This window comes from Natator depressus, chromosome 3 (genome assembly GCF_965152275.1).
Source record: "Natator depressus isolate rNatDep1 chromosome 3, rNatDep2.hap1, whole genome shotgun sequence".
Lineage (NCBI taxonomy): Eukaryota > Metazoa > Chordata > Testudines > Cheloniidae > Natator > Natator depressus.
Genome location: NC_134236.1, coordinates 51,635,044 through 51,661,420, shown reverse-complemented (window position 1 = coordinate 51,661,420; position 26,377 = coordinate 51,635,044). Strand labels below are relative to the sequence as shown.

Here is a 26,377-nt window from a genome sequence, read left to right as displayed (position 1 = left end):
GAAAATTGCCATGACACATGAAGGTTTGCTTTTTATCTTTCATCATCTGCCCTGGATTTCTGGGAAAAGAACCTTATAGAAATTCTGTTCAAACTAACCTTTATTGTAGCTGCACCTATAAATACTGGGTGCAATTTTATTACAAGGCAATTACCGTTTCTCATGGTGACTTGAACCAGAATGTGCTGGAGATGGACAAGGAGGAAGAGCTCACTCATCAGGTAAGACATTGATTGTGAATGGTTTCCACGCAGACCTGTCGATACAAAATATTTTCTTTTTTCTGGTTTTCAAGAGCTGTGAGTGGAACAACATCTCATCCTACTTTTAGTGCAAAGCTTTTGATCTATACACAAGGGACATGTTGTGTTCTGAATTAACAATGGGTCAGAGAGACACAGGGAGAGGGAACAGAGTCTCTAGTACCAGGCAATAACCCCCCCCAAACTTGCTTTTTGAAATTCGGTCTGTTTATTCTAGCATCTGTGATCTTCCATTCTTTATCAGAAGCCCCTGAATCAGAGGGCCAAATTCTTATCCCATTTACACGTGTAAATCCAGAGTGACACCACTGATGTCATGGAGTTACTACATGTCCTGGGCCAAGAACTGACCTGAGTTACATCCATGATAATCTGGAGAACTTCTGTTGACATCAGTGGAGTCGCTCAGGATTTATACGGGTGTATTTGAAAGCAGAATCTGACCCAGGAACTGCAGTATGTGCTTTCAGGGGAGCAATATATATATATTACATGTTATTTTGAATAGATTATAGGAAATCTTATTATGAAAATGTGAAAAAAGTTGCGTTTCAGTAAGATATTGAGAAACAGTTAAAGTGGCTTGGATGTCATGGTGGATCCAGCCTTCCCATGGCTGCTGGACTCTTATCAGATACTCAATATTGTCAGAGATGCACCTTGTCTGAGTCACTGACCTTCTCTGTGCCCATATATTAAATGAGTCATAGAAGTTAGATAGAAAGAACTATTAGATCATTAAGTCCATCCCCCTGTCTTCCACACGGAGGATGAACCAGATATTGATGCTAGACTTGGAGACTGGTTTGGCTCTCACTTACACCAGAGTAAGTTGGAAGTAACTGTAGCACAACAACATTATACTGGTGTAAAAACCACTGGTAAGGCAGGATTGGGTCCTTCATTTGGAACTCATATCACCACAGAGCACTTTCCTCATGGTGTAGGTGGCAATATGCAAATGGAAGTGCTTGCAAGAAATCGTGCACTGCTACCAGCTTTACAAGGACAAGCCTGCTGCATGGGAGCAGTTTCAGAATTAAAAGCCTTCAAAAGCTAATCTGATAATTGCATGTTTAATGCGAAGCCTTAGTATGGGAGTAAGACTATGGCAATGAGGTATGTGAAAATAAACAGACTGAAGATGTGAATTACATTAATTGCCAGGCCTTTCCACATGAAGTAAAGTAACAGTCCTGGTGTACAAGGTGATACCGCTAGTGCATCCCCTTGGTATGAGGGTGGCCTCCCTCTCATCCCCAATGACCCTCTCTGGCTCTAGGTGTCACTGTGGCACTGAGTTGGAGTGCAGTCTTTCAGCTGCAAGTCTTAGGGATGTGTTTCCCCCCTCATGGGTGTGACTGCAGTCTGAAATAAAAGAAAAGGCAAACAAAATAATCCTGCAGCCCACAGTCTGGGTTCATCCCACTGTACCTTGGAGAGCAAAAAGGTAAATCGTCTCTGTGAAGGGGGCTGGTTTCTAACCCCCCGAGTGTCTGAGAGGCTCAGGCTGGGCGTCTTGGGCGCTAATGAAAAACAAAGCAAAGCAAAAGTGGTCTCTCCACCTCTCAAGAGGGTCCAGGTGGCAGCAGCTCTTCAGCAACTATATGGGTAATTAGCCCCTGCTCTGTGAGGCCAAGGAGTTCTAGCTCTGCTTCCCTCTGAATGCCACCCTCCACTGGGGTTGGATCCTCCCTTTTAAGGAGATGTTCCTCTCCACATTTGACAGGCCTTACAGCTGCACCAGGCTGGGGCTGATTATGCCCAGCAGAGCTATTTAACTCTTTCCTGACTGGGGTGGTCACGACAGAACTCTGGATCCCCCATCAGATCCCAATTTCATTATATGGAAAAAAAGAGGGACCAAGAGTGACTGAGACAAACTGGAGTTGGTCAAAAGTGCACTTGACCAAGTATATGCTAGTGGTGGGTTTGCAACTTTGTTGTTGTTGTGGATAGTCCAGTAGAAGGTGAATTAGATTACCCCTGTTAATTAGACATACGATGATGCCTGCTAGAGCTACACCATTGCCACTGTCCCCTTTCACCATGATACAGGACTGTCAGGGTTTCTTCCCCACTCTGAACTCTAGGGTACAGATGTGGGGACATGCATGAAAGACCCCCTAAGCTTATTTCTACCAGCTTAGGTTAAAACTTCCCCAAGGCACAAAGTCCTTGCCCTTGGATTATGTAAAACGCTGCCACCACCAAGTGTTTTAGGCAAAGAACAGGGAAAGGACCATTTGGAGTTCCTGTTTCCCCAAAATATCCCCCAAGCCCTTACACCCCTTTTCCTGGGGAGGCTTGAGATAAACAAGATGAGCACAAACCCATTGGATTTTTAAGACCCAAAAAACCCAATCAGATTTTTAAATATCAGAACTTTATTAGAACAACAACAACAAAAAAGATAAGAGAACAACTCTGTAAGATCAGAATGGAAGATAATCTTACAGGCAGTCAGATTCAAAACACAGAGAATCCCTCTGGGCAAAACCTTAAGTTACAAAAAGACATAAAAACAGGAATACACATTCCCTCCAGCACAGTGAATTGACAAGCCAAAACAAAGAAAAACGTAACGCATTTTCTAGCTAGATTTCTTACTAACTTTACAGGAGCTGAAGGGCTTGCATCCTTGATCTGTTCCCGGCAAAGGTATCACACAGACAGACAGACAAAAGCCTTCTCCCCTGCCCTCCAAATTTGAAAGTATCTTGTCCCCTACTTGGTCATTTTGGGTCAGGTGCCAGACAGGTTACCTGAGCTTCTTAACCCTTTACAGGTAAAAGGATTTTGCCTCTGGTCAGGAAGAATTTTATAGCACTGTATACAGAAAGGTGGTTACCCTTCCCTTTATATTTATGACAAGGACCCTTTTACAATTGTTCATCCATAACTGCTGGGGAATCTTCTTAAACTACTTTATTTTCCCTCCCCACCTTCTTCCTCTCAAATGCCACAGTATAAGCTTATATATATATATATATATATATATATATATATATATATATATATATATATATATATATATATATATATATATATAATTGCCAATGCATTTTGATGGAATTTTATATAAATCCTATGGTTGACTAAGAGACTTACATCAGGTCACAAAGTAAACGGAAAGCAGGAGAAAAATACAAGCTTCCTTCGTCCCAGCCATTAAATCCGTCTTGTATAAAATTGCAGACATATTATTAAACTGCTGTAGATGTTTCTTAGGGCAAAAGTTCAAGAATTTACTTGAATTTTCACCTGCCTAACACAATACAATTCTCAGCAGTTGGTGTCTCCCCCTCATTCCCACCCCAAAAGGCAATACTCTTCACTTTCAAATGTTTTCAGACTGATGGATGCAGTTTGTGGATTGCCTTTTTTGCAGTGCTGTATATTATAGTACAGTTAATCCCTATTTCAGAGCTTTTATAATGTTTAAAGAATAACTTACGTTGATTAAGAAAATTTTCTTCCGATTTAAGTGCCTTACCTTACTGCATAGCATAAAGTGTGTGTCAGTTGTTGGAGCTTGATGGTATGCTAGAACTGGCATGCAATTGGACTGCCCAGAGTAGAGGTGGCAATTTCACATGCTCTAATGTCAAAAATTGTATTTGATGACACTTTCTGCACTCATCACCACTTCCTATATGTTCCTGCAACAGGAGCAATGAAAGGCAGCACAGGAGAATGCTAGATATTCAGATGCTACCCTACAAGTATGCCGCAATGTACCTATTTGAGGGTAGCAATTGGGGATTTGCACTGAAGATTTAGCCTTGATTGCAGCCATTGATATCCAGACAATAGAATAACTGCACTGGAGGAAACCTATAGCGTAGATGGGCAAAGGTCCTGTTTACACTGATGAAGGTTATCCCTGCTTGAAACTGGAGTAAGTGCTACCAGTGTCAGTATCAACTATTCACTAGGGGTTGCAGAGGTGCAGCTATACCAAAAGCTGTAATTGGGGCCAATCTTTAGGGTAGACATGACCTGGTCTGGAATTTGGTCTCATGTAGATGGAGTATAGCTTTTCCCTGGGCAGCTAAACTCTCTCATAGCCCTAGAGTCATAAATACAAATGAACATTTCAATTTTTAATATGAGAGAATGCTGCATTAGGACATGGAAAGAAAAATAGGTCCATTTATTTCATTGCAGAAATCTAAAGTTTAAAAATCTTTCCAAATGAACTTCCATATTTTATGTATAGATAGATGGATATACATATATCTTTGAGTTTATTCATAGGGGGTGACATTCATCCCAGTGCAAAGGGACAAGAGAAGGTACCCCTGGAGCCTCATGTTAGAGACCTGAATAGTGCTAGGTCTTGTGTTCTCAGCATCATAGAAAATTTCACCCTGTGAGTGGGGTGTTTTTTTTTTAAAAAGGTGTGCCGCTTTGAGGGAACTGGGTACAGTTTCCCTTCAAAGACTGGTAAATATCTGTCCCAAGGTCCCAGTTTCTTTTATGGAATAAAAATCCTTGACACAGTCCCCAGATCTGTAAGATCTTAGATCTTGCATTGGGACCTTTCTGTTAGTAGAAATATATGTAGCCAGCAATTTCCCTCATATCTATTAATTGGAGGGGGTTATTCCTTGCAGTACGGATTATAACTTGTGTTTATGAAAATGTTTAGAATGCATTACTGTGGATGGATGGTTTTCTCATATTGTATATTTGATCTGAAGTGATCCTATTATGTCTAGCAAACACAAATGTGGTTGTCATACAGAACTGAAAGTACATGGTCAGATCTCCTGATTGCTGTCAGCATCACTACCATAGTTACATTCAATTTATATACTTTTCAGAGATCAGTACTGTGGACATCATGCTAGAATTGAATTCTGCTTCAGCTGACATATCCAAGAGTAGATTAAAGTTTTTTGAAATGGACAGCCTTGAACAGTATAGGACTGCATTAGGAAGCACAGAAGAGAAATACAGATGTTGTTATGAATAAGTTAACAGTTTCAAATTATTCAGAAAACAAAGGAATTTTAAAGGCTGATTTAAAAAAAGAAATCACTTAGAAAAGATTATATTTTTATGATGTCAGGCTCTGCCAGGGAAAGAGGGTCTAACGTTTCAGTAAATTCTTTAAAAATACAGTCATGTCAAGAACATTTCTTAGCTTGATCTCTTTTCTCTTTTTTGTTTCAAAGAAAATTTTTCTATTCGTAGAATCCCCTTAGAAAGTTGGAAAACATCTTTTTATTTCCTATTGATTTTGTGCCTTTTCCCATTTGGCAAACATTGCCCCTCATATTCCCCAGTCAATTTCCTCTATCGCTAATGGGGAAGTTTAAATGTATGTGGCTTTTTAGTTTGCTTCCTTATTCCAGCAGCTGCAATGTTGGCACAGCTCTAAGAACTGGGCCTGTTTATTATTGGGGGTCAAACGAGCAAAAAATATAGTAACTTTTTGACAGACAGATGCATTAAAGGAGAACAGTATATTTTAAATGAAAATTCAGGTAAGCAAAACTTCTGTGCTGAATGCTCCCACTAAAGACTTTTAATTGCACCTGGACATCATAAGGAAGCCAGTGTAGAGATCTGAGCACAGGTGTTATGTGCTTCTAGTGGCTTGTCCTACTTAGAAGGTTGACAGCCAGCTGTATACTATAGTAGCAGAAGCTTCAGGGTGGCATTTATAGGTCGTACTAAATAGAGCACACTATGGTAGTCTAAAGTGAGGAGGAGAGAGGTTTGAAAGACTATTAGGAGGTCTGTTTTAGGAGAGGACAAGTCACACCTCTTGGCCAGACAGTGCTGGACAAAGGTACAATGGGCCATCACTGCTAATCAAAGAGTAGTGAGGGATCCTAGATAAAAGCAAGCCATTAATCATGTTGGCAGAAGATGGGCAAATGTTACTGACAATATGAGCTACAGACACCACTGTCTATTGTTCTAAATGTTTCCATCTGCCAATAAACAACTTGTTTGTCTTATCTAGACTAGTATCCAATTTGCTTTCGTCCAGCCCCCTATTTCTTTCAGACACCACAGAAAACAATGAAAGTGCAGAATATAAATTTGGAGAGTTTGATGGCATAGATCTGAATGTCTTCAGTATATTGATAAAACTCAAACTCAGAACATTTAATGATTTCCCAGTAGCTTTTTATCTATACATTCAAGGCTGATTCAAGCAAACCAAGGGGACCTTGGCTAAGTCATTTAGTCCCATATATACATTTAAAGTAAAAGTTGCTATTGTGTCATATTTGTTGTTGTTTGTTATAATAGTGTAGTTTTATTTTGGGATGTTCCTAATTTCCAGCCGGCTTCCCCCCCACTGAATGCTATGTATTTCTGCAGACTTGAATGTCATGTGTGGTGCTGCATGTGTAAAATCCTCTATATATTGTTAATGCTATTTAAAAAAAGCAAGCTAGCTGTTTGAACTGTTGGCTTTAACTTTGTTATTACTGCTCGTTACGGCTTTACCCTCATTTTCTGCTAGGACATCCCTAAGTTTCTTGCTCCCCAGATGGCATCTTTAGAGAAGGGAAAATTATATGCCTGGTAATTCTGTTTCTTTGAAGTTATCATCTTGCAGGATTCTCACTCCTCCCGTTGATAAGGTTACTTTTCATGAGGCTTTTCTCTCACACCTTTTTTTGTCTTTCCCTGAGGCACATTTTTGATCATTTCAAATTTGTGTTTCATTCTGGGTGATTTGCCCGTGCTAAGTAGGAGAAACTGAACAGAACATAGATTTCATAGAATTTAAGGCCAGAAGGGACTATTATTTCATCTAGTCTGACCTCCTATATGTCATAGGTTATTAAATTGCACCTAATTACCTCTGTATTGAGCCCAGTATCATAACTTGTATTTGGCTAAGGCATATTCTCCAGAAGGGCACCCACTCCTGATTTGAAGACATCAAGAGATGGATCACTTCCCTTGGTAGTTTGTTCCAGTGGTTGGTCACCCTTAAAAATGTATGCCTTATTTCCAATTTGAATTTGTCTGGCTTTAGCTTCAAGCCACTGGTAATTGTTATGCTTTTCTCAGCCAGATTAAAGAGCCCTTTAAACGTGGTATTTTCTCCCTTTGCAGTTACTCACACACTAATCTAGTCACCTTTCAATCTTCTTTTCAATAAACTAAACAGGTTGAGTTTTTTAAGTCTGTCACTGCAAGTTATTTTCTCCAGCCCTCAAATAATTTGGGGGGCTCTTTTCTGAACCCACTCCAGTTTTTCCACATCTTTTTTAAAATGAGGACACCAGAATTGTACAGTATTCCCAAATTGATCTCACCAATGCCATATACAGAGGTAAAATCACCTCTCTACTCCCCTGAATATACATATCCAGGGATCACATTTGCCCATTTGCCACAGCATCACACCGGGAGCTCATGTTCAGTTACTTGTCCGGTTTGACTCCTAAATCCTTTTCAAAGTCAATTCTTTCCCAGATACAGTTCCCCATTCTGTAGTTATGGTCTGCATTCATTGTTCCTAGATGTATTAATTTAGCATTTGGCTGTATTAAAAACACATTTTGTTCACATTTAAAGGACATTTATGCTTGGCAAGGGGTGGCACATACTAGGCAGCAGGGAATCCAGCTTGCACTGTACCCTGTTAAACCTGCCCTCAATGGTCAAAATACCTGAAGAATAGGGATCTGAACCAGTCTTGCTCTAAAGGAGCTAAAACCCCCAAATGAGAATCCTTCTAGAGGATATCTTCAGAGAAGCTGAATTATATGAAAATTATACGGAAATTATAAGTAATTTCCCCCATAGAACTCCTTTTCAGCAAGAAATAACAGAAGTCCCATGTGATAATAAAATGCAGCTGTTGGTGTTACTTCCTGTCTTGTGTTACTCTACCCTTGTTTCATTCATGCATATTATTTGGCTGTATATTTTGTTGATGATTACAGAACACAGTTGGAAATGACTATGATGAAGCGGATGGCGGCAGTATATGTGGTTTAAAAAGGACAAGAGGAGTCAAAGTCACTGCAAAATACATTCTCCCATTAGAATGTGAGAAAATGGAGATCTCCCGCCCTACAAACACCCCAGATCATTCTTATCTGCAAAGAGCAACTGGTCATGTAGAACTACCTGCAAGTCCATCCCTTCAAAAACCATCTAATTTCCCTAACACACAAGATGAAAAGGGGGGCGGAAATGGGAGCTTCCCTATAGACGTCACTGTGAAAGACAACATATTGAGGAAAACAGAAGTCCACAAAGATGATGAAGGTGGGAGAAGAGTGGTACAAAGAGAGGTGGAGACACCTGAGGGAATACAGACATCAAGCAAAGGGAATCAGCCTTTGGGAACGGAGCCTGAAAGCAAAGAAGAAAAATGTGGGGGTTCAGATATAGCAAGCACAGAAGATAAATCTGGGGTGACAGAGACAGCAAGTAATGAGGACAAATGTGGGGGAACAGAAGATGAAGAGGAGGATGCAACAGAGAAAGAGAATAAAGGTAATAATTTAGCAACCCAGGAAAAAAGCACTGAAGCATCTTTCATGCTGGGGTCTCGAGTTTCCAAACAAACATTGCAAGAGCTGAAAAACCTACTCAGAAGCAATCCTCTGCTTGGTAACAGGGCCAAATACACTGGCAAGCAGAGCAGAACTTCTTCCCATATACGTCTGCAAAAACCCAATGAAAAAGCAGTTGACAAACAGGGTAGATCCTTTGAGTCTCTTTCTCTTAATTTTGGAGGGGAGAATCGAAAGCTCCACTGTATAGACAATTATGTAGCAGGGCTGCCAAACAAGCCCCTCTTGGTTCACAGCTCTGCTGGGTCTGATCAGCAACAATCAGAAGGCACCAACATGGAGCATCCCAGTAGGAGGCAACCACCAGCTTATAAAAACACAGGCAGCACGCCAGGAATTAAATTCGACCCTTCTCCTGACCAGACTGGTAAGACGTTAAACTATCACCTACTGTACCACTCAAGAACACAGTTAAATTGTTTAGAAAAACCCTAAATCTCTTGTCAGCATTCATGTTAGACAATTGGCAATAGCAGTTACTGTACATGTGACTGGACTTGATCAAAAGTTTTACAGTACTTCCAGCCTGCTTCTTCTATAGCAAGGTGCTTACAAAGCCTAACTGCCTGCCAGAAACTGCTATGCACAAGTGGTCATGTCTTGTTCACTAAAAATTGAAATATTTTCTCATTTACACTGGACATAGGCAACATTTTCCATAGGTCTGCTAGTCACTGGAAAGCCTTGAAATCTTCTGAGTTTCTTGAAATTTCCTTTTTGTTAATATTTCCAGCAGTGAAAATTGCTTCCATGTAGGGATGATGTTTTCAATTATTAGTCCTAAGAGGACTGGAATGCCAAAACATCTAATAGGAAGAATAGTGTAAGAAAAGCAAATTAAACAGAGAGCGTACACATATCTTCATGCTGTTCAATAAGACAATTTGGAAAGTGTGTTTGTAAAGCCAATTAATTGCTACTAACAGACTGTGGTTTCTTCGAAGTAATAAAAATTAAACTACTGGGCTAGCAGGATCAGTAAACGGAAAGTTATTATTAGCTATAATGAGTTTGAGCAGGTTAGTTGTTATGCTGGGAAGTGGTCAACAGCACAAACAATATTGTTAGTGGGCACTGTTAGGTCACAGGCTAATAAGAATGTAGGAGGATGATACTCAGATCGCTTTACTAGCTTATAAGACAGGGCAAATAATTTCCATCTATGATATACTTTTAACCATGTTAGAAAACATTATTACCCTTGCCAATAGTTGATATAACTAGATCCATGATTTAGTATCATGTGACTCATTGTAAACCTACCTAACATCTTAAAAAATCTGCTTTTTGAGGTGTAGAGGATTTGCTAAAGATGCTCTGACAAACAGGCAAGTTTGCAGATGCCAAACAATTCAAGCCACAGGAAGAATTTTTGTAATCACCCAACTTAAGTTTTGAGCAGGACATGTGGATGCATAAATACTTGTGTGCTGCTATTCTTAATTGAGTGAATTAAATCCTAAAAGGTAATCTTTTAAAGAGAGGATGCTTCAGAAGTATAGAACAATGAAAATACATACTGCGGCCAGCTTTCACTGTGATCATGTTTAATGTATGAGATCAGTAGACAGCCAAGCGGATTTTTTCTGCGTAGACTATTTCCTCTTTCCCTTCTAGATTATTTTACATATTTGCATTAATGAAAGGCCAGTGGAATTCATTACCAAATCCTTCAGATTGCCACTATTTTCCCCTTAGTTCATAAAGCCAATTCCTAAATTGCAAAATGAGAATAGGAATAATTTCTTCAGCATTCCATAGTCCTTTTTGCTTCATAAATATGTGCTGTTTTAAACTCCAACTGCATCATTGTATGCAATGTTGTTGTAGGTGCATTGGTCCCAGGATATTAGATAAACAAGGTGTGGGAGGTAATATCTTATCTTGGACCAACTTCTGTTGGTCAGAGAGAGACAAGCTTTTGAGCTTACGCAGATCAGGTCTGAAGAACAACTCTATGTAAGATTGCAAGCTTGTCCAATAAAACATATTACCTCACCCACCTTGTCTCAGCTGCATCATTGACCATTATGCGAATTATAGTTCAAAACCTAGGTAAGGAAGCTATAAGGAAAGGGAGAGCTTGTTTTGCCAAATGTAGAACTCACCTGGATTTAAAAACACAATTCAGAACTCTTGTGAACCCAGGTTTCATTTGCCTTTGGTGAAGCAGAAGTTCAAAGTTCCTGCATATTTTTTGTACATTTGCACTGATACTGCTGTCCCAGAGATAGGGTAAGACTTACTTAAAACATAAGCATAACAATGGTTTTCATTTAGTTAGAAATATGTAGTTTGAAATTTGATTTTCACTGAAAAACTGCAGCTTAAATTAAGGGAGAAAAGTTTTACAATACCAGAAAGAGTTAAACGAAATCCAAAATATTGCAAAAAGAAAAGGAGTATTTGTGGCACCTTAGAGACTAACCAATTTATTTGAGCATGAGCTTTCGTGAGCTACAGCTCACTTCATCGGATGCATACTGTGGAAACTGCAGAAGACGTTATATACACAGACATTATATATATAATGTCTTCTGCAGTTTCCACAGTATGCATCCGATGAAGTGAGCTGTAGCTCACGAAAGCTCATGCTCAAATAAATTGGTTAGTCTCTAAGGTGCCACAAGTACTCCTTTTCTTTTTGCGAATACAGACTAACACGGCTGTTACTCTGAAACCTGTCAAAATATTGCAGTTGACCTACTCTCACAACGTATTCATAACAGACTAAATCCTGCAGTCTTTACTCAGTTCCTAACCAATATTCTACTGGCACCAGCAGGAGCATTGTTAGTTTAAAGAGTATTAGATTTATCCCAAAATGTTTTATTTTATAATTAAATTATTCATTTTGATTTTATTTAGCTAACAGCCTGAGCCAAAACCTCAGAAATGAACACAAATTAGAGGGGGAGGAGGGTTGTCTTGAAATGCAAACCCTTATTCAAATCCATATTTTGCAAATGCTTCATATGCTTAAAGTGGGTCAAATCAAAAGCTTTCTTCCAAAACCTTCCCAAAGTTTGGGGTGCCAAAATCTAGATATGGAACCAAATTGTGTCTTCTATCCACCTCTAACTTTTTAATGTGGAGTCAAATATGTTAGATAATTTAAATACTATAACATATCCCTTGCCTTCTAGGAACTGATTTGTTACTATGCTGGACACAACACACTTCAGAACTTCATGAAAAGAGCAAGGATAGAACTCAGATCTTACTGTTCTAAAAGCAGAGGGTTCTATCACTTGAATAAAGGAGAACCTCCTTCGGCAATCAAAATTCTTATTCCATTCAGTAGAGAGGAATGAGATACATCCACACTAGTCACTTCACTAAGGGCTTGGCTACACTTGCACTTGTAGAGCGCTGGGAGTTAAACAAGCCTTCGGAGACCGCAGCAGGGAAAACGCTGCCATGTGTTTACACTGGCAGCTGCACGCGCACTGGCGTGGCCACATTAGCAGCTCTTGCAACACCACAAGGAGCAGTGCATTGTGGTAGCTACCCCAGTGTGCAAGTGGCTGCAACATGCTTTTCAAATGGCGGGGGGTGGAGTGTGACAGGGAGTGTGTTGTGTGTATGTGGGAGGAGAGACAGTGTGATTTGGGGGGCAGAGAGTGTGTCAGCATGCTGTCTTGTAAGTTCAGACAACAGCAGATCCCCTCTGCCCACACACACACTCACAACAGCAGCTTTCTACACTAATGGTTTGCTTTGTCCTGGAGCAGGTAAGCATGCCATCTGTCAGAAAAGGAGCTTTGAAAGGGGATATCCGCATGCCTGCAGACGATTTCAAAACAATGAGAAGAGTGGCCACTTGACTTCAGGGGATTATGGGATGTTTCTGGAGGCCAATCACAGTGCAGTAATGCAACACCTCGTCCACACTGACGCCAGGGCGTTTCAGCCGGGGTGTAGCAAGCTTTATGCTTCTCGTGGAGGTGGATTACCAGGAGTGCTCCAGCTACAGAGTCCAGGCGCTCTACGTGCCTTGCCAGTGTGGACACCTCAGGAGTTAGGGCGCCCGGGGCTGCTTTAATGCGCTCTAACTTGCAAGTGGTAGCCAAGCCCTAACAACCCTCTAAAAATAACTAGTCTACTCATCCTTCCCTTTAAGATTTTTGCAAATTGCATAATACAGCCAGCCACTGTATTTCTCCCCCTCACAGTTATTGTCCTGCACACATTCATCATCGACCCCCCTTCCCCCCACCGCACAGAAAAAAAATCAGAACTGAGACAACAGAAGAGTACTCAAATTCACAGTCAATTATATGGAAAAAATACTTTGACCTAGAAAATGAAGCAAGATGTTTCAGCCAGCTAGAGAAATTATTCCTTGGGTATTGTCAGTTAGACCAGATCTGAAACTACAGCTTCTTGAAAACAGTGCATCACCGTAGAAACATGGAAGGTGTCAAGTGCTTGTAATTATGCAAACATTTTCATTTACATAAGTTTATACATTTGCATAATCACTTATATATGATAATAGCATGCACTTATGCAAATAGAGTTCACTCCAAGCTAGACATTAGTAATCAAAAGCCTCCTAGGCTTTTCAGAGACGCTAGGGAGATAGGTAGAAAGAGAGGCCTCTGACACTGAAGAGATGAAATTTATTTAGTGTATACATTATAATATAAAACCAGTCAATAGGCAATAGCAGTCTGGAATGTAATATGACCACTTCCTTTCACTTGTCTCACTTTAAAATGTTTATTAATAAGGACAACTTATGGAAGTCCTTACTCACTTTTTCAATCCTTATCTGAGCAACACTCCCATTGATCTCAGATACACACATATCAACATTTCAAGTGGCTAAAGCAGGACACAACTGGCCACTGACCTGCTGCAGCCGATGGCCTCAGCACCTCACCCATCAAATCTGTGCCACACTAAGGCCCCACTTTGCAGCCTGGCCTTCCCAGATGCTGTGTCACTCACTATCCCTGAGCTCCCCTGTAGTCAGTAAGCATACCCAGGAGCTGCTGAAGCCTATGCCCTCCCTAGCTCTGCCCCTGCCAACAGTGTGCACAGTTTGTAATGTGTGTACAGCTGTTAGTGTCACTAAATGTTGGAAAAGTTCAACTTCAACCAGGACAGGTGGACCAAAGCAGGCCAGTCCCCTGAAAATGGCGCTGTTGAGAGGTATGACAGCTTGAGAGAGAATCCCATCCTTCTGGTCACCATGGACCTCTCCACCATGCAGCCTGTTTTAGGTGGATAGTGTGCTAGGAGCAGGCTTTAGCCCTATATACCAAACTTCCCACATAGTCCTCAGTCAGGCCAAAATCTCATTCAAGTCAGTGATATTTTGCATGATTGCAGACTGTGGGACTGGATCTGTAGAACTGGGCAGTTAGTGCACAGGTCCCAATTAACAGGACCAGGTTTCTTGACCATACTGTGCCTTTACAGACACGCCAATGAGAATGTGGTACTGTGTGTGTGACCAATACCCAATTGTTAGCAATTTGGGACATTCTTAAAGGAACAGAGTGCTATTCTTCAGATCAATTCCATGCATTCTTAAAAACCCACTTACTTCAGTGGGAATTTGGGGTGTACAAGGAAAGGAGGATTGAGCCCTTCAGACAATTATGTAAAATGCCTAAAAATAGTAGCCTAAGAAATTTAAAAATGCTTAAATTTACTAAAAGTTCCTCTGCTAAGTTCTCATTTCAATGAAAATTATGTAAAATGGATGACTGAATACATGAATTATTAAAGTATGGAGTCTGTCAGTTCTGCAAGTGTTTTTTCTCCCTTAGTAAATGACCTTATATTAAGTCATTTATTACTATGTATGAAACTCAGTAACAAATCACTCACAAACCCTATCTAGTATTTAAATTAAGGATTGAAGTATGAAAAGTATTCAGCATCTAGGACTTACTCCCGTTGATGTTAAGGAGTTATGCCATTGACTTCAATTAAAGCTGGAGCTTGCTGTTGGTTACAAAATTCCTGCCCAGCCCTGCGTTCATATACAGCTTGAAAAGCACTGATGATAATGGTTCTGCCATGCATGCTTGGGCAGCCACAGAGAGGTTGTTCCGGAGACTTTATATGACCTAGCTCTCTTGCCATTGCTTTAGCGTATCTCCTTCTTACTGTGGGGGTTCCTCAGGACTATGTTCTTGGCCAACTCTTCTTCTCTCTCCATCCTGTGTCATCTGATCTGTTCACATGGCTTCCCTGTGTTGATGATTTAGAAATCCTACTGTTGGATCGCTAACATGTCTCCCTTCAACCAATCTATATCTTAGCCCGTTTCTCTGACATCTCTTCCTCAATATCTTGTTGTCATCTTTAACTTACATGGTCAAAACTCAGCTCCTCTTTGTTGAGAAAACCATTATACTCCTTGTTACTTAGGCTCTTCTCCTTGTCCCTCCTGTTCAGGCCGCATACAAATTCTGACATTTCTTCCTTCACACTATCTGTAAGGTTTGAGCCTGTTTTTCAGTTTAGACAGCAAAAACTCTGATCAGGACCTTATCTTCCTTCTTGTTCGCTATATAGTACTATGCTATACTCTCTTGGTTCTCCATGATACTATCACCTTCCATGGGGTGGGGGGCTAGAGAGGGGCAGGGAATTTTTTGCTGATACATTCTAATAATGACTTAATATTTTCAATATGTTCGTTCTTTGTCGCCTAATATTTTGTTTTCATTTTTGACTGCTGCTGCACATGGAACAGAGATTTTCACTGCATTGTTCACAATGAGGTTCAGACTTTTTCCTGAATTTTGTTGTTAATTTAGAACCCATCAAGGTGTCAGAGCAGTGCAATTTATTTGTTTAAAAACTGAAAACCTCAAACCATTTTTGTTTTGCTTTCAACAATCAAAACCCTGAAAATTTTTGTACAAACTCCCATTTAATCAAAAAGCCATTCTCATAAAAAAAAAAACAGAAATTTAAACTGGGTGCAGTCATTATACAAATCAATAACACTACTTCAGTTACAATCTGGGTCCTGTTTGGTAACCCTATTTTAAAGGGCTATAGTAGAAAAGAGGGAGTTCGGAGAATGGAAATAAGAATAACTAATGGCAGGAAAAAAGTCTCATTTGAAGAGAGATTCAAAAGCCAGGGAAACTGTTTACTTCAGAGAGGGAACAAGGGGATAAAGGTGTACAAAATAATGACTGGTATAGAGACGTTTGAATAGAAGCACCCAATCTACCCTACCTACAATGAGAAAGGACATTTAATGAAAGTGAGGCAACAAATTTAAAACTAAAAAGAAAATACTTTTTTTCATAGAATGCACACTTACTTTTTTTGCCCCCGCACAAAGCACAATTCGTTTGTGGAATCCATTGTCACTGGATATAATTGTGGCCAAGAGTTTAGCAGGATTTAACTTTCATATGGATAATAAGAACATCCAGATTTAGATTACTAAGGTTTAAAAAGTAAAAGTAAAACAAAACCCCCAAAAGTTTGGAAGGGATATTAACCATCATGCTTCAGACCATAAGATAACCTCTAAACAACAGGTATTAGGAAGAAAATTTCCCTCCATGCAGATTTTTCACACCTTCCTTTGAAGGTACTGGCCACTGTCAGAGACAGGATACTGGACTAGACGAATCACTAATCTGAAGTGGTATGACAATTCCTGTGTGGTCTATGGTTTATTTTTATTTCCCCTAAAGCTATATTTCTACTTAAGGTCATGTAAAGAAAAAAGGTCCTTAATTTTATATCAGATTTTCATGATACCATATGACCCAACAGAGTTTTCAGTATCAGTACATTTGTTAGGTCAGCTTTTCTTTATCCTTGCTATATTCCTATGCAACAGGTAGTAAAGTGGTCCTTCTGTTCTGTTCATTTGTCCAGTACTTAACTACTTAAGAGCTAATAAATTGTTCACTTAGATGTTATGTGGTTTAATTAGCAATCATGGGATAGAAATTCCTTTGAACAACCAGAGAATGACTCACTGACACTGGATGTGGGAATTGTCTTCTGGTAAGGTGCTTCCTGATCACTGAAAAAACCAAATCCAACACCAACTCTAGGCACATGAGCAACTGATATGTTCAAATCCTTTCATCCTACTTGATGTCCAATACTAATGATTTGGATAAGATAGGCAAGTCTTTCTTGATGTTAACAGATTAGGCAGTAGATTTTTCTTAGAAATATTTTGTAGTGATTCAAAGCCAATAGCAGGGGGGCTGGGGTTGCATATTTAATAGGCCAAATTACAAAGTCCCTACTCTGTTTTCTCTTCAGTAGGAGATGGAGTTTTGCCTGAGCAAGGACTAGGGAAAAACTAAGTAGTGAATGCTTTTCTATATGCTACTGTTTTATTATAAACGTGAAAAAATGTGGTTTTGCTTCATAAAAATTGCCCAATATGACTCATTTGCTTTTTTAAGGAATCAAATCTACAAGGGAAATCCAAAGTTCCTTTAATTTAATTATTATATTTCTTGATAATTTGCCAAGAACATGGTAGGCATGAATAATTTGCATATATATTTACATAAATAGATTTTACAAAATGGATTTGAATTGGAAACTGAATTGGGAACTGAAAAACTCAGTTCGACTCCAGATTTTATCACTCAGGTTCCTTTATTTGGCATACAGCAAAGCTATACTGAGTTGATCAGGCTCAAGCATCGTGGGTGAGTATAGGACATACCACACATCCAAACTTACACAGAAAACCTCTTCCTTTATATATGTTTACACATTATATTGCATTTAATATACATTGCATCACATGTTTCAGGATTGGCTCTTTACATTCCAGGTTTATCTTGTCCATTATCCCTAGCATCAGTGTGTTCTCCTAGCATCCGGGTATTCCTGTTTATCTTAACTAGTACAGACATCCTGACTCCAGCATACTGCTTAGTAAGCCCCTATTTACAACTTAACCTTCCATTCACCTTCCCAGTCATGCCCACTAAGAAATGAGGCAAGTTACTGATGTCAAACTAGGCCTACTGAAATGATGCCTATTATTTCTTACATATAGCGAATAGTGAAAATTGTACATGTTCCTTTACAAAATACACAGAAAGATAATATGCTTTGGGAGAAGGAGGATTATTGTTATTCATTATTTATTAATTATTCAAAAACAAAAAAGTCCTTCAATTTAAAATCCAATTAAGATGGCTAAACAATAACAATGTTCTTACGTATCATATAATTTACAATATCCAAGCAATTCAAAAAAAGAAAATGAATAGTTAAAGGACATAATAAAAGTTAAACTGATCATATGAGGTTTGATCCAAACCCACTTAAGTCAATGGGAAACTTCAGTTACATATAATTATCAGTAAACAATATATATTGGTGGTGAAGAACTTTTAGGTCTTGTTTTTGAGCTCCATTATGTTATATTCAATTGGAAAAGTGTCTAAGTGTTGATTTATGGTAAAATTACATATGTATGAGGCTTTGCATTTAAAGCTGTTTTATATGTCAGTGTACGTACAGTATATCTGTTTCTTTTTCAGACTGGTTTTGTGTTGTGTTTATATTTTGGGATTACAGAAGGAAGAATAATATTTATTTTGGATCAAAGTTAAGTGTATTGCATTGTGATGAACTAAACACATAGTTATACTTGACAAGTGTTTATTATGTGTGACATACAAGATTTCAGACAGAAGCTATTTTAAAATCTGAATCTCAAAAAGTGTTTACAGAGTTTAAACCAAAAATTCAGAAAACATTCTAATTGTCAGTTAAAGTTTACCTGAAAAATATGAGAGAAAGAGGATTTTTTTTAGTTCATGAAAATGGGAAAAACAGCCTTTTAAGAGAACTATGATTTGAACCCTAACTAGTGAGAACCTACCATGTCTGAGGAATAAAAGCACAGCTATAGAGCCAGAGCTAGAGCCCTGTTCCTACAGCCACAAAAACAAAACAAAAAAAAACAACAAACTCCCACACACCAAAAAACAAACGGGTTTCTACCACTTGAGATAAAGGAGAATGTTTTAGCTGTCATATATAGAAGGACTCTTATGTTCTTTTTAAGTTACAACCACCCAATATGAAGTAACGATAATAAACACATGGTGTGTGCTGATGCTCACACAGAAGTCAAACCTAGTAATTTTCAGTAAAAATCTAGGTTCCAAGGCAAAATTATAGGATGATAAAATAGGGTTTATAATGGAAACTGGTTATGACCTTAACTATGGAGAGAGTACTGCCTCTCCATAATTATTTTATTATTTATCAAGAATCCAAAAATGTTCTAGGTACCTGTTTGTGGCTTTTGCTCTTTACACAACAAACATTGTACAAAGGAACCAGAAATGTGGTGTCAGGGTTCCCTCCCCACTCTGAACTCTAAGGTACAGATGTGGGGACCCGCATGAAAGACCCCCTAAGCTTATTCTTACCAGCTTAGGTTAAAAACTTTCCCAAGGCACAAATTTTGCCTTGTCCTTGAACAGTATGCTGCCACTACCAAGTGATTTAGACAAAGAACAGGAAAAGGACCACTTGGAGTTCCTATTTCCCCAAAATATCCCCCCAAGCCCTTACACCCCTTTTCCTGGGGAGGCTTGAGAATAAACAAGATGAGCACAAACCCCTTGGATTTTTAAGACCCAAAAAACCCAATCAGATTCTTAAAAATCAGAACTTTATTAGAAGAACAACAACAACAAAAAAGATAAGAGAACAACTCTGTAAGATCAGAATGGAAGATAATCTTACAGGCAGTCAGATTCAAACATAGAGAATCCCTCTAGGTAAAACCTTAAGTTAGAAAAAGACACAAAAACAGGAATACACATTTTCTCCAGCACAGCGAATTTCACAAGCCAAAACAAAGAAAACGCAATGCATTTTCTAGCTAGATTACTTACTAACTTTACAGGAGTTGGAGGGCTTGCATCCTTGATCTGTTCCCGGCAAAGGTATCACACAAGACAGACAAAAGCCTTTCCTCCCCCTCCAGATCTGAAAGTATCTTGTCCCCTCCTTGGTCATTTTGGGTCAGGTGCCAGACAGGTTACCTGAGCTTCTTAACCCTTTACAGGTGAAAGGACTTTGCCTCTGGCCAGGAGGGATTTTATAGCACTGTATACAAAAAGGTGGTTACCCTTCCCTTTATGTTTATGACATGTGGGGTCCGATTAACTCTTTATTGAAGATACACAACATGCAAGCCTTCCTACATATACACACTTCTGTTCAAGTGAGGTTCTGGCAGCTCCTAAATAGTCGAACATGCTGACTGACGTTAGAGAAGTCACAAATTAATTAAAGAGATACTACAATATTCTTATTCCCTACAATTCCTAAAAGTCAGAGTAAAGATAAGTCACCTCCTTGAAGAGCTTACAGTTGAAATACACAAAAAACACAAAGACAGCATGAGGGGAAAAAGATGGAACATATTTATTACTATTTTTCCTTCCCTTCATTCTTATTATTTTATTTTTTTCTACCATTTTTATTTTGGTTTAACCACCTGCCTATGTTTTTGGTTGCCTTTCTCCCACAATACCCCAATAAAACATATCACTTCGCTCTTAATTTTACTCACCACATGCCCCCAGTACTTATGTCTGGTAATATAGCACCTAGCACAGTGGGGTCCTAGTTCCTCGTGAGGGCTCCTGGCCCTGTGGTAATACAAATAATAATGATACTTGCTGCTTTCCAATCAGAAACTGACTGAAGGTTGATCCACTGATATCTGAGGGCTCGGAGCAGCCTGTGGTCATGATGGCTGCTGCCATCTCTATCTCCCTGTGGTGATGTTGGACTTTCAAAAAATCTCTCCTATGGACAAGGAACACTATTTTCTAACACTACTGAAGTCTTAGCATCAAATTCTGTTCTCAGTTACACTTTAATTCCAAATGAAGTTCACAGTTTATAGAGTCTAATTAAATACAGAACAATAATAATAGTAATAAATAAAACTTAGAGAGTGGAATTGGAAGCCAGTTGGCAGGGATCAGGACATCTGTCAGAGTAAGCTGCTAGCCTTGATTCTCTGCTCCACCAGTTATTCATGAGTATAACACCATGAATTTCGATAGGGTTACAAAGGCACAGAGCAAGTGTAACAGAGGAGAATGAGGCCCAGTACTATCTCCAGGGAGAGGTGGCAAATCTAGAGAGCATGCCTTCACAGTCCTTCTCTCTGTGGAGGGGGAGATTACAGGCCACCTCAGAATCCTGCTGTATTTGGAAGGGGTTAGAAGACAACTGGGGTCTTCTCTCTACAATTCCAGACCTATGCATGATTGTTGGGGTGGGGAGGGCAACAGGTAGGTGATTTTCAAGGTCACAAGTGGAAGTAAAGCACCTAACTTCCATTGACTTTCATTGGGAGTTAGGTATCTGGCTGTCCTTTGTGCCATTGAAAATCTCCCCCATTAGATTAATAGGCTCCTCACTCAGAAGTTCTCTACTGCAGCACATGCTCCCCCCATGACTATCGGACTATGCACAGAGACCGTGTAAGTGGATTAATAAAACACTTGCAGAAAATAACAGTCATTGTACTGGTTCTCCAGGACAAAAGTATACATCATTATCTAGACTGTCCTCTTCCAAAATGTTCGCAAGTGGCAAACCTTCTTCCCATTTGTTTTCCCACTAGGTAATTCATAGTTGAAAGAAAAAAAGTCAAGTTTCTATCAAGCGTTGTCAGTTTTGGTTGGACATATTTCTGGATATTTAATCACATGACATAATCTTTAATTAATTCCTGGAGACTCCAGGCCAATCCTGGAGGGTTGACCACCCTATTATTATATCACATTTTGTCCTTCTAATGCTTTTTAGTGAAACAGCTTGTAATGACAGCATTATTAAGTTTGTCTGACATGAACACTGCTTTTTATTTTAAAGATCACAGCAGAGAGCCTGACGTAAACAACCCTGGAAGTCAATCTTCCCTTCGCCTGGTCTCGCTTATTGAACACATTAAACAACAGATGGACAGAGACAATATTCAGTTTGTTAGATTTGAAGCAACTGACCTGCATGGAGTGTCAAGATCCAAGAGCATTCCTTCTCGTTTTTTTCATGTAAGTTTTTCTGCCTCTCATACTCTTATCAGGTCTCATGGCCCTGCCCTTATTGCTGTGATACATTTCCTCGTAATTTGTGCACCAATTTAAACTGGCAACAAATCAAACATTCCTCCCCTCCCCCCATCCTGATTAGTACTTCCCAAGGATTTGGGCTTTTCTCATTACCCTGAAGCATCATTTCTCTGCCCTGCAGAAATACAAATCTAATTAAGATGGTAATTTCAGTACTTTCCACATCCAATAATCTCCCTCCACGGAATTATCTTTTCACATTTACCACAGTTATAAAGATTCTGTTTTACTTGACACGAATAGATTGCAAGACAAGACCCAAGAGAAAATATCAAAACAAACAAAAATGATTAGATGAAAATCATTTCAGTTATGAAGTATTCTCTTTTCAACAATCACATCATATAAGAAAATATTATAGGGTTGCATGATTGCTTAGTAATATTTCCTATACTGATAGAGGAAATAAGAGTCAAATAAGAGTCAAATTATGAAGCTCTTGATAGCATGCATATATATCCTGATCTTTAAGCTTTTTTTCCTCTGATCCTTAATGTGGGTGATTAAGGCTGTATTTCCACTCTCATATTACTATGAATATTTCACATTCTACTGCACAATCACAAAAAAGATATCAACGTGACAGAAAATTTAATGCTTTTATTTCAAGCATCTTTTGATGCTAACACCATTTTCTCATTATTTTGCTTTTAGGTTTTGCTGCAACCTTTTAACTCTAGCACTTAGATGCAATTTGCTCTTGATGTCATTTGATGTTATTAGAAATAAACTTTTTTCAGTTAGTTTAATGCTTTTGAGAGGTGGTGGGTAGTAGCACCATCTTTTTCATCATTAACTCACAATACAGGTGCCCATCTCAGCTTATTCAAAGTTATCTGTTGCACTCACATTATTCACTGACCTCCATGTATATCCTCAAGCATTTTAAAAACAGAAAAAACTTTTAAATTTCAAGAGAAATCATGTAGCTTTTTATGAATGGGGCTGTAAAGTGGTCACCCTCAACAATTTTTTGATGTGTTGCCTTTGATAACTAGATAACCTTACCATGGTGATCACCATATTGCTTCGTACAGGTGATGGGATAACATAGGATCATAGAATATCAGGGTTGGAAGGGACCTCAGAGGTCATCTAGTCCAACCCCCTGCTCAAAGCAGGACCAATCCCCAATTTTTGCCCCGATCCCTAAATGGCCCCCTCAAGGATTGAGCTCACAACCCTGGGTTTAGCAGGCCAATGCTCAAGCCACTGAGCTATCCCTCCCCCCACATAGTATAGGGACTATATAGGGAATTTTGTGACTACTGTGGTAACATTATCTAGTTATCAAAAAGAAAGGAAAAATATGGTTCTCAATGTATATAGTTTGAAATAGAAGAGCTCTATGTAGTTTGAAGACTTGTACCTTCCAGTAACAGAGTCCCCAGGTCCAATAAAAGATATTACCTTACCTACCTTGAATCAGTAATTTTAGTAAGAATTATTTGCTTACAATCAAAGCTAATTTTAATATTTGGTAAAGGGAAAAGTTAAGAAACTTCTGTCCACTTCAGGGGAGAAAGTGTTGTATCATTCACTTTAGTCTTGAAATCTCAGCAGTTCCATTCCAGTCAGTCAATCCACCTAGATAGTGATCCTTTCTCAGGGCAGTGGGAGACGATTCACTAAAAATTTAGGGTTAGTTTCAGTCCAGAGTATCTGTGGCCTTCCCACAGGCAAACTGTATAAAAACTTTCTCTGGCTTCCACACTGCTAAAAAGGCTCACTTGTTCTTGTGCTTTCTCTCTCTCTATAGACATATACATATATAAATAAAAGAACAGGTTCACAAAAAGATATTTGTATTGGCCTTGCATGGGTTTCCACAACATAGAACTGTAGCACAGTATTAAGCTAGATTTTCAGATGATGTAACTTGGTATAATTCCAGTGGAACTATACCAATTTGCACCAGCTGAAGATCTGGCTCTAAGATACCTTCAGGGGGTTCTTCATCAAAGATACAGTTATTATAATTCCCATATCAGTCTTGTCTGCACTTGATTTATGCATTGTCCCCATGCATGTCAGTAGGAGCCACCTATGCAAATGAAGGAGCAATTCGTTGATCCAGCTGTCTGCATGATGTTTAAAGAAGGCACTGAGGTGTTAGAATTATTTAACATCTTGAGGCTGTTTCCTATTTTTTACCGAAACAAAGTCAGCCAAGTATAAATCTAAGCTTCAGGTGTGAAAAGTCCATATTCCCTGTAACAAGTTCACATCATGGCAGAGCTGGTGCAGTTGTTTGTCACTGAAGGCAGACAAAGTGAGTGTAATGGGGTTTCAAGGGAACCCAGCCCCAGATTCTCCACTGCCTTGTGTGGTCATTTACATCTGTGCAAAGTGGATGTAAAATGCCCGTATTATGTTCGGAAAATTCTCTTGAGCCAGCCTTTGACATCCAGTTTTGCACTTGCTTTGCCCAGGTGTAAATGACTAGATAAAGGGTAAAACAGTGGAGAATGGGGCCTGAAGTCCTGTCAGTTCTGCACAGACATTATTTATTATTATTATTATTATTTTTTAAACATAGCAGATATTTGCCTACAACCTTGCTCAACACTTTCCCTCCTTACACTTATGCACCAGCTGGTTGCCACCCTCCAGAGGTAGCTACATGATAATGGTGCTCAACACACAATCTATAGTTTCTGGAGCACTTTTTGATTCTTTGAGGAGAAAGGTCCTATGGGCCAAATGCTGAAATCTTTACTTAAGATTTGGGCATATTATATTATATATGTAAAATATTATTAAAGTTCAGCTGTCAAAGACTCAGTAATCCATTACTCTCCCCTTGTTTAGGAAAAGGCAATCTATGGTGTGTCCATGCCCAGAGGATACCTCGAACTGACCCTGAATCCTAAGGACAGTGAAGTGGACCACATAAGTGCAACCAATTTTAATTGTGACATACTCCTGAGCCCTGATTTATCAACATTTAGAGTTCTACCATGGACTGAACAAACTGCTAGAGTGATATGCGATTCCTTCACTATACTGGGAACCCCTCTATTGACCTCACCCAGGCACATTGCCAAACAACAGCTGAGACAACTTCAGGACAATGGCTTGTCATTGCGCTCTGCCTTCACCTATGAATTTTGCATTTATGGCATTGCTGAGATTGTAAATTCAAAGACAATATCTTTTCCTACAGCAAGCATACTCAATAGTTATGACCAGTCTTTCATTCAGGAACTCATTGAAGGAATGTATCACGCTGGTGCCAACATTGAGAGCTTCTCTTCTTCCACTTGGCCTGGACAGATGGAGATCTCTTTTCATCCAGAGTTTGGCATAGGTGCCGCTGACACTGCCTTCACCTTCAGAACAGGCACTAAAGAAGTGGCAAAAAAGTACAACTACATTGCAAGTTTTTTCACAGAGAACGGGTTCTACAATTCGGGGATTCTGTCACATAGTCTGTGGGATTTCAGTGGCCAAAAGAATTTGTTTTCTGTTGACTGGGGGGTTCAGGCACTTACCGATGTTGGAAAGAATTGGCTGGCAGGGCTCTTGGTACATTCCAAAGCTCTCAGCTGCCTGATGGCTCCTACGGTCAGCTGCCGTAAACGCTATTCCAAATACGGTAAGGAATCAAAAGAATTTGTGACTGCAAAATGGGCATTTAATGATAATAGCTGTGCCTTTAACATTAAATGTCATAGTGCAAAAGGCACTCAGATAGACAACAAGCTAGGTTCAGCTACAGCAAACCCCTACCTGGTGCTTGCTGCTACTATTGCGGCAGGCCTGGACGGAGTAAAGAGAAAACTTAACTTCCAGGATGTGTCAGAAGAGAACCAGAACACTGCTCAGTTGAAATTTGCAGCAATCCCTCTGAAACTAGAAGATGCTCTTGCTGCACTTGAGGAAGATTTGTGCCTTAGGGAAGCACTGGGTGATACCTTTATTCGATACTTTGTTGCCATGAAACATTATGAGTTGGAAACTGAACAAACGGATGCAGAACGGAATAAATTTTTAGAATATTTTATTTAGAATCAATTAAAAAAAACCCATCTTAATTGTTAGAAAAAATTAAATCTGAAATAATGCTGTGTAAATGCTTCAAGATTAATAGAAAAACATAATTGGAAATTAGAACTATTTATAAATGTTTACTAATGTTTTCTCTCCCACCATCTCATTTTTTTAATATAGTAGGTGGTGACTGCATGTTACTGTGTGGGTGGACTCAACAGACTGGAGAACTGGTGTTCATGAACTAGAGCTAAGAGGCTTTTAATTTTTATTCTAATTTCTAAGAACACCTTAACCAAGAATGATCCTGCTGGAGAAAAGATGAGAAGAGGAGGTGAAAGGACAATGGTCAAAATAAGGAAAAGTAATAGGAAGATGGAAGAAAACAGGAATAGCAGGGAGGGAAGATCTT

General features: G+C 39.2%; 1 protein-coding gene across 1 annotated transcript; it reads left to right on the top strand.

Annotated features, from left to right (window-relative positions):
* On the top strand, nucleotides 1-25,983 carry LGSN (lengsin, lens protein with glutamine synthetase domain). Its single transcript, XM_074946841.1, has 4 exons — nucleotides 1-221; nucleotides 8,192-9,197; nucleotides 21,716-21,894; nucleotides 24,784-25,983. The coding sequence occupies exons 1-4, from the start codon at nucleotides 18-20 to the stop codon at nucleotides 25,981-25,983; spliced, it is 2,589 nt and encodes an 862-aa protein (XP_074802942.1). The 5' UTR covers nucleotides 1-17.
* The last annotated feature ends 394 nt before the right edge of the window (nucleotides 25,984-26,377 follow it).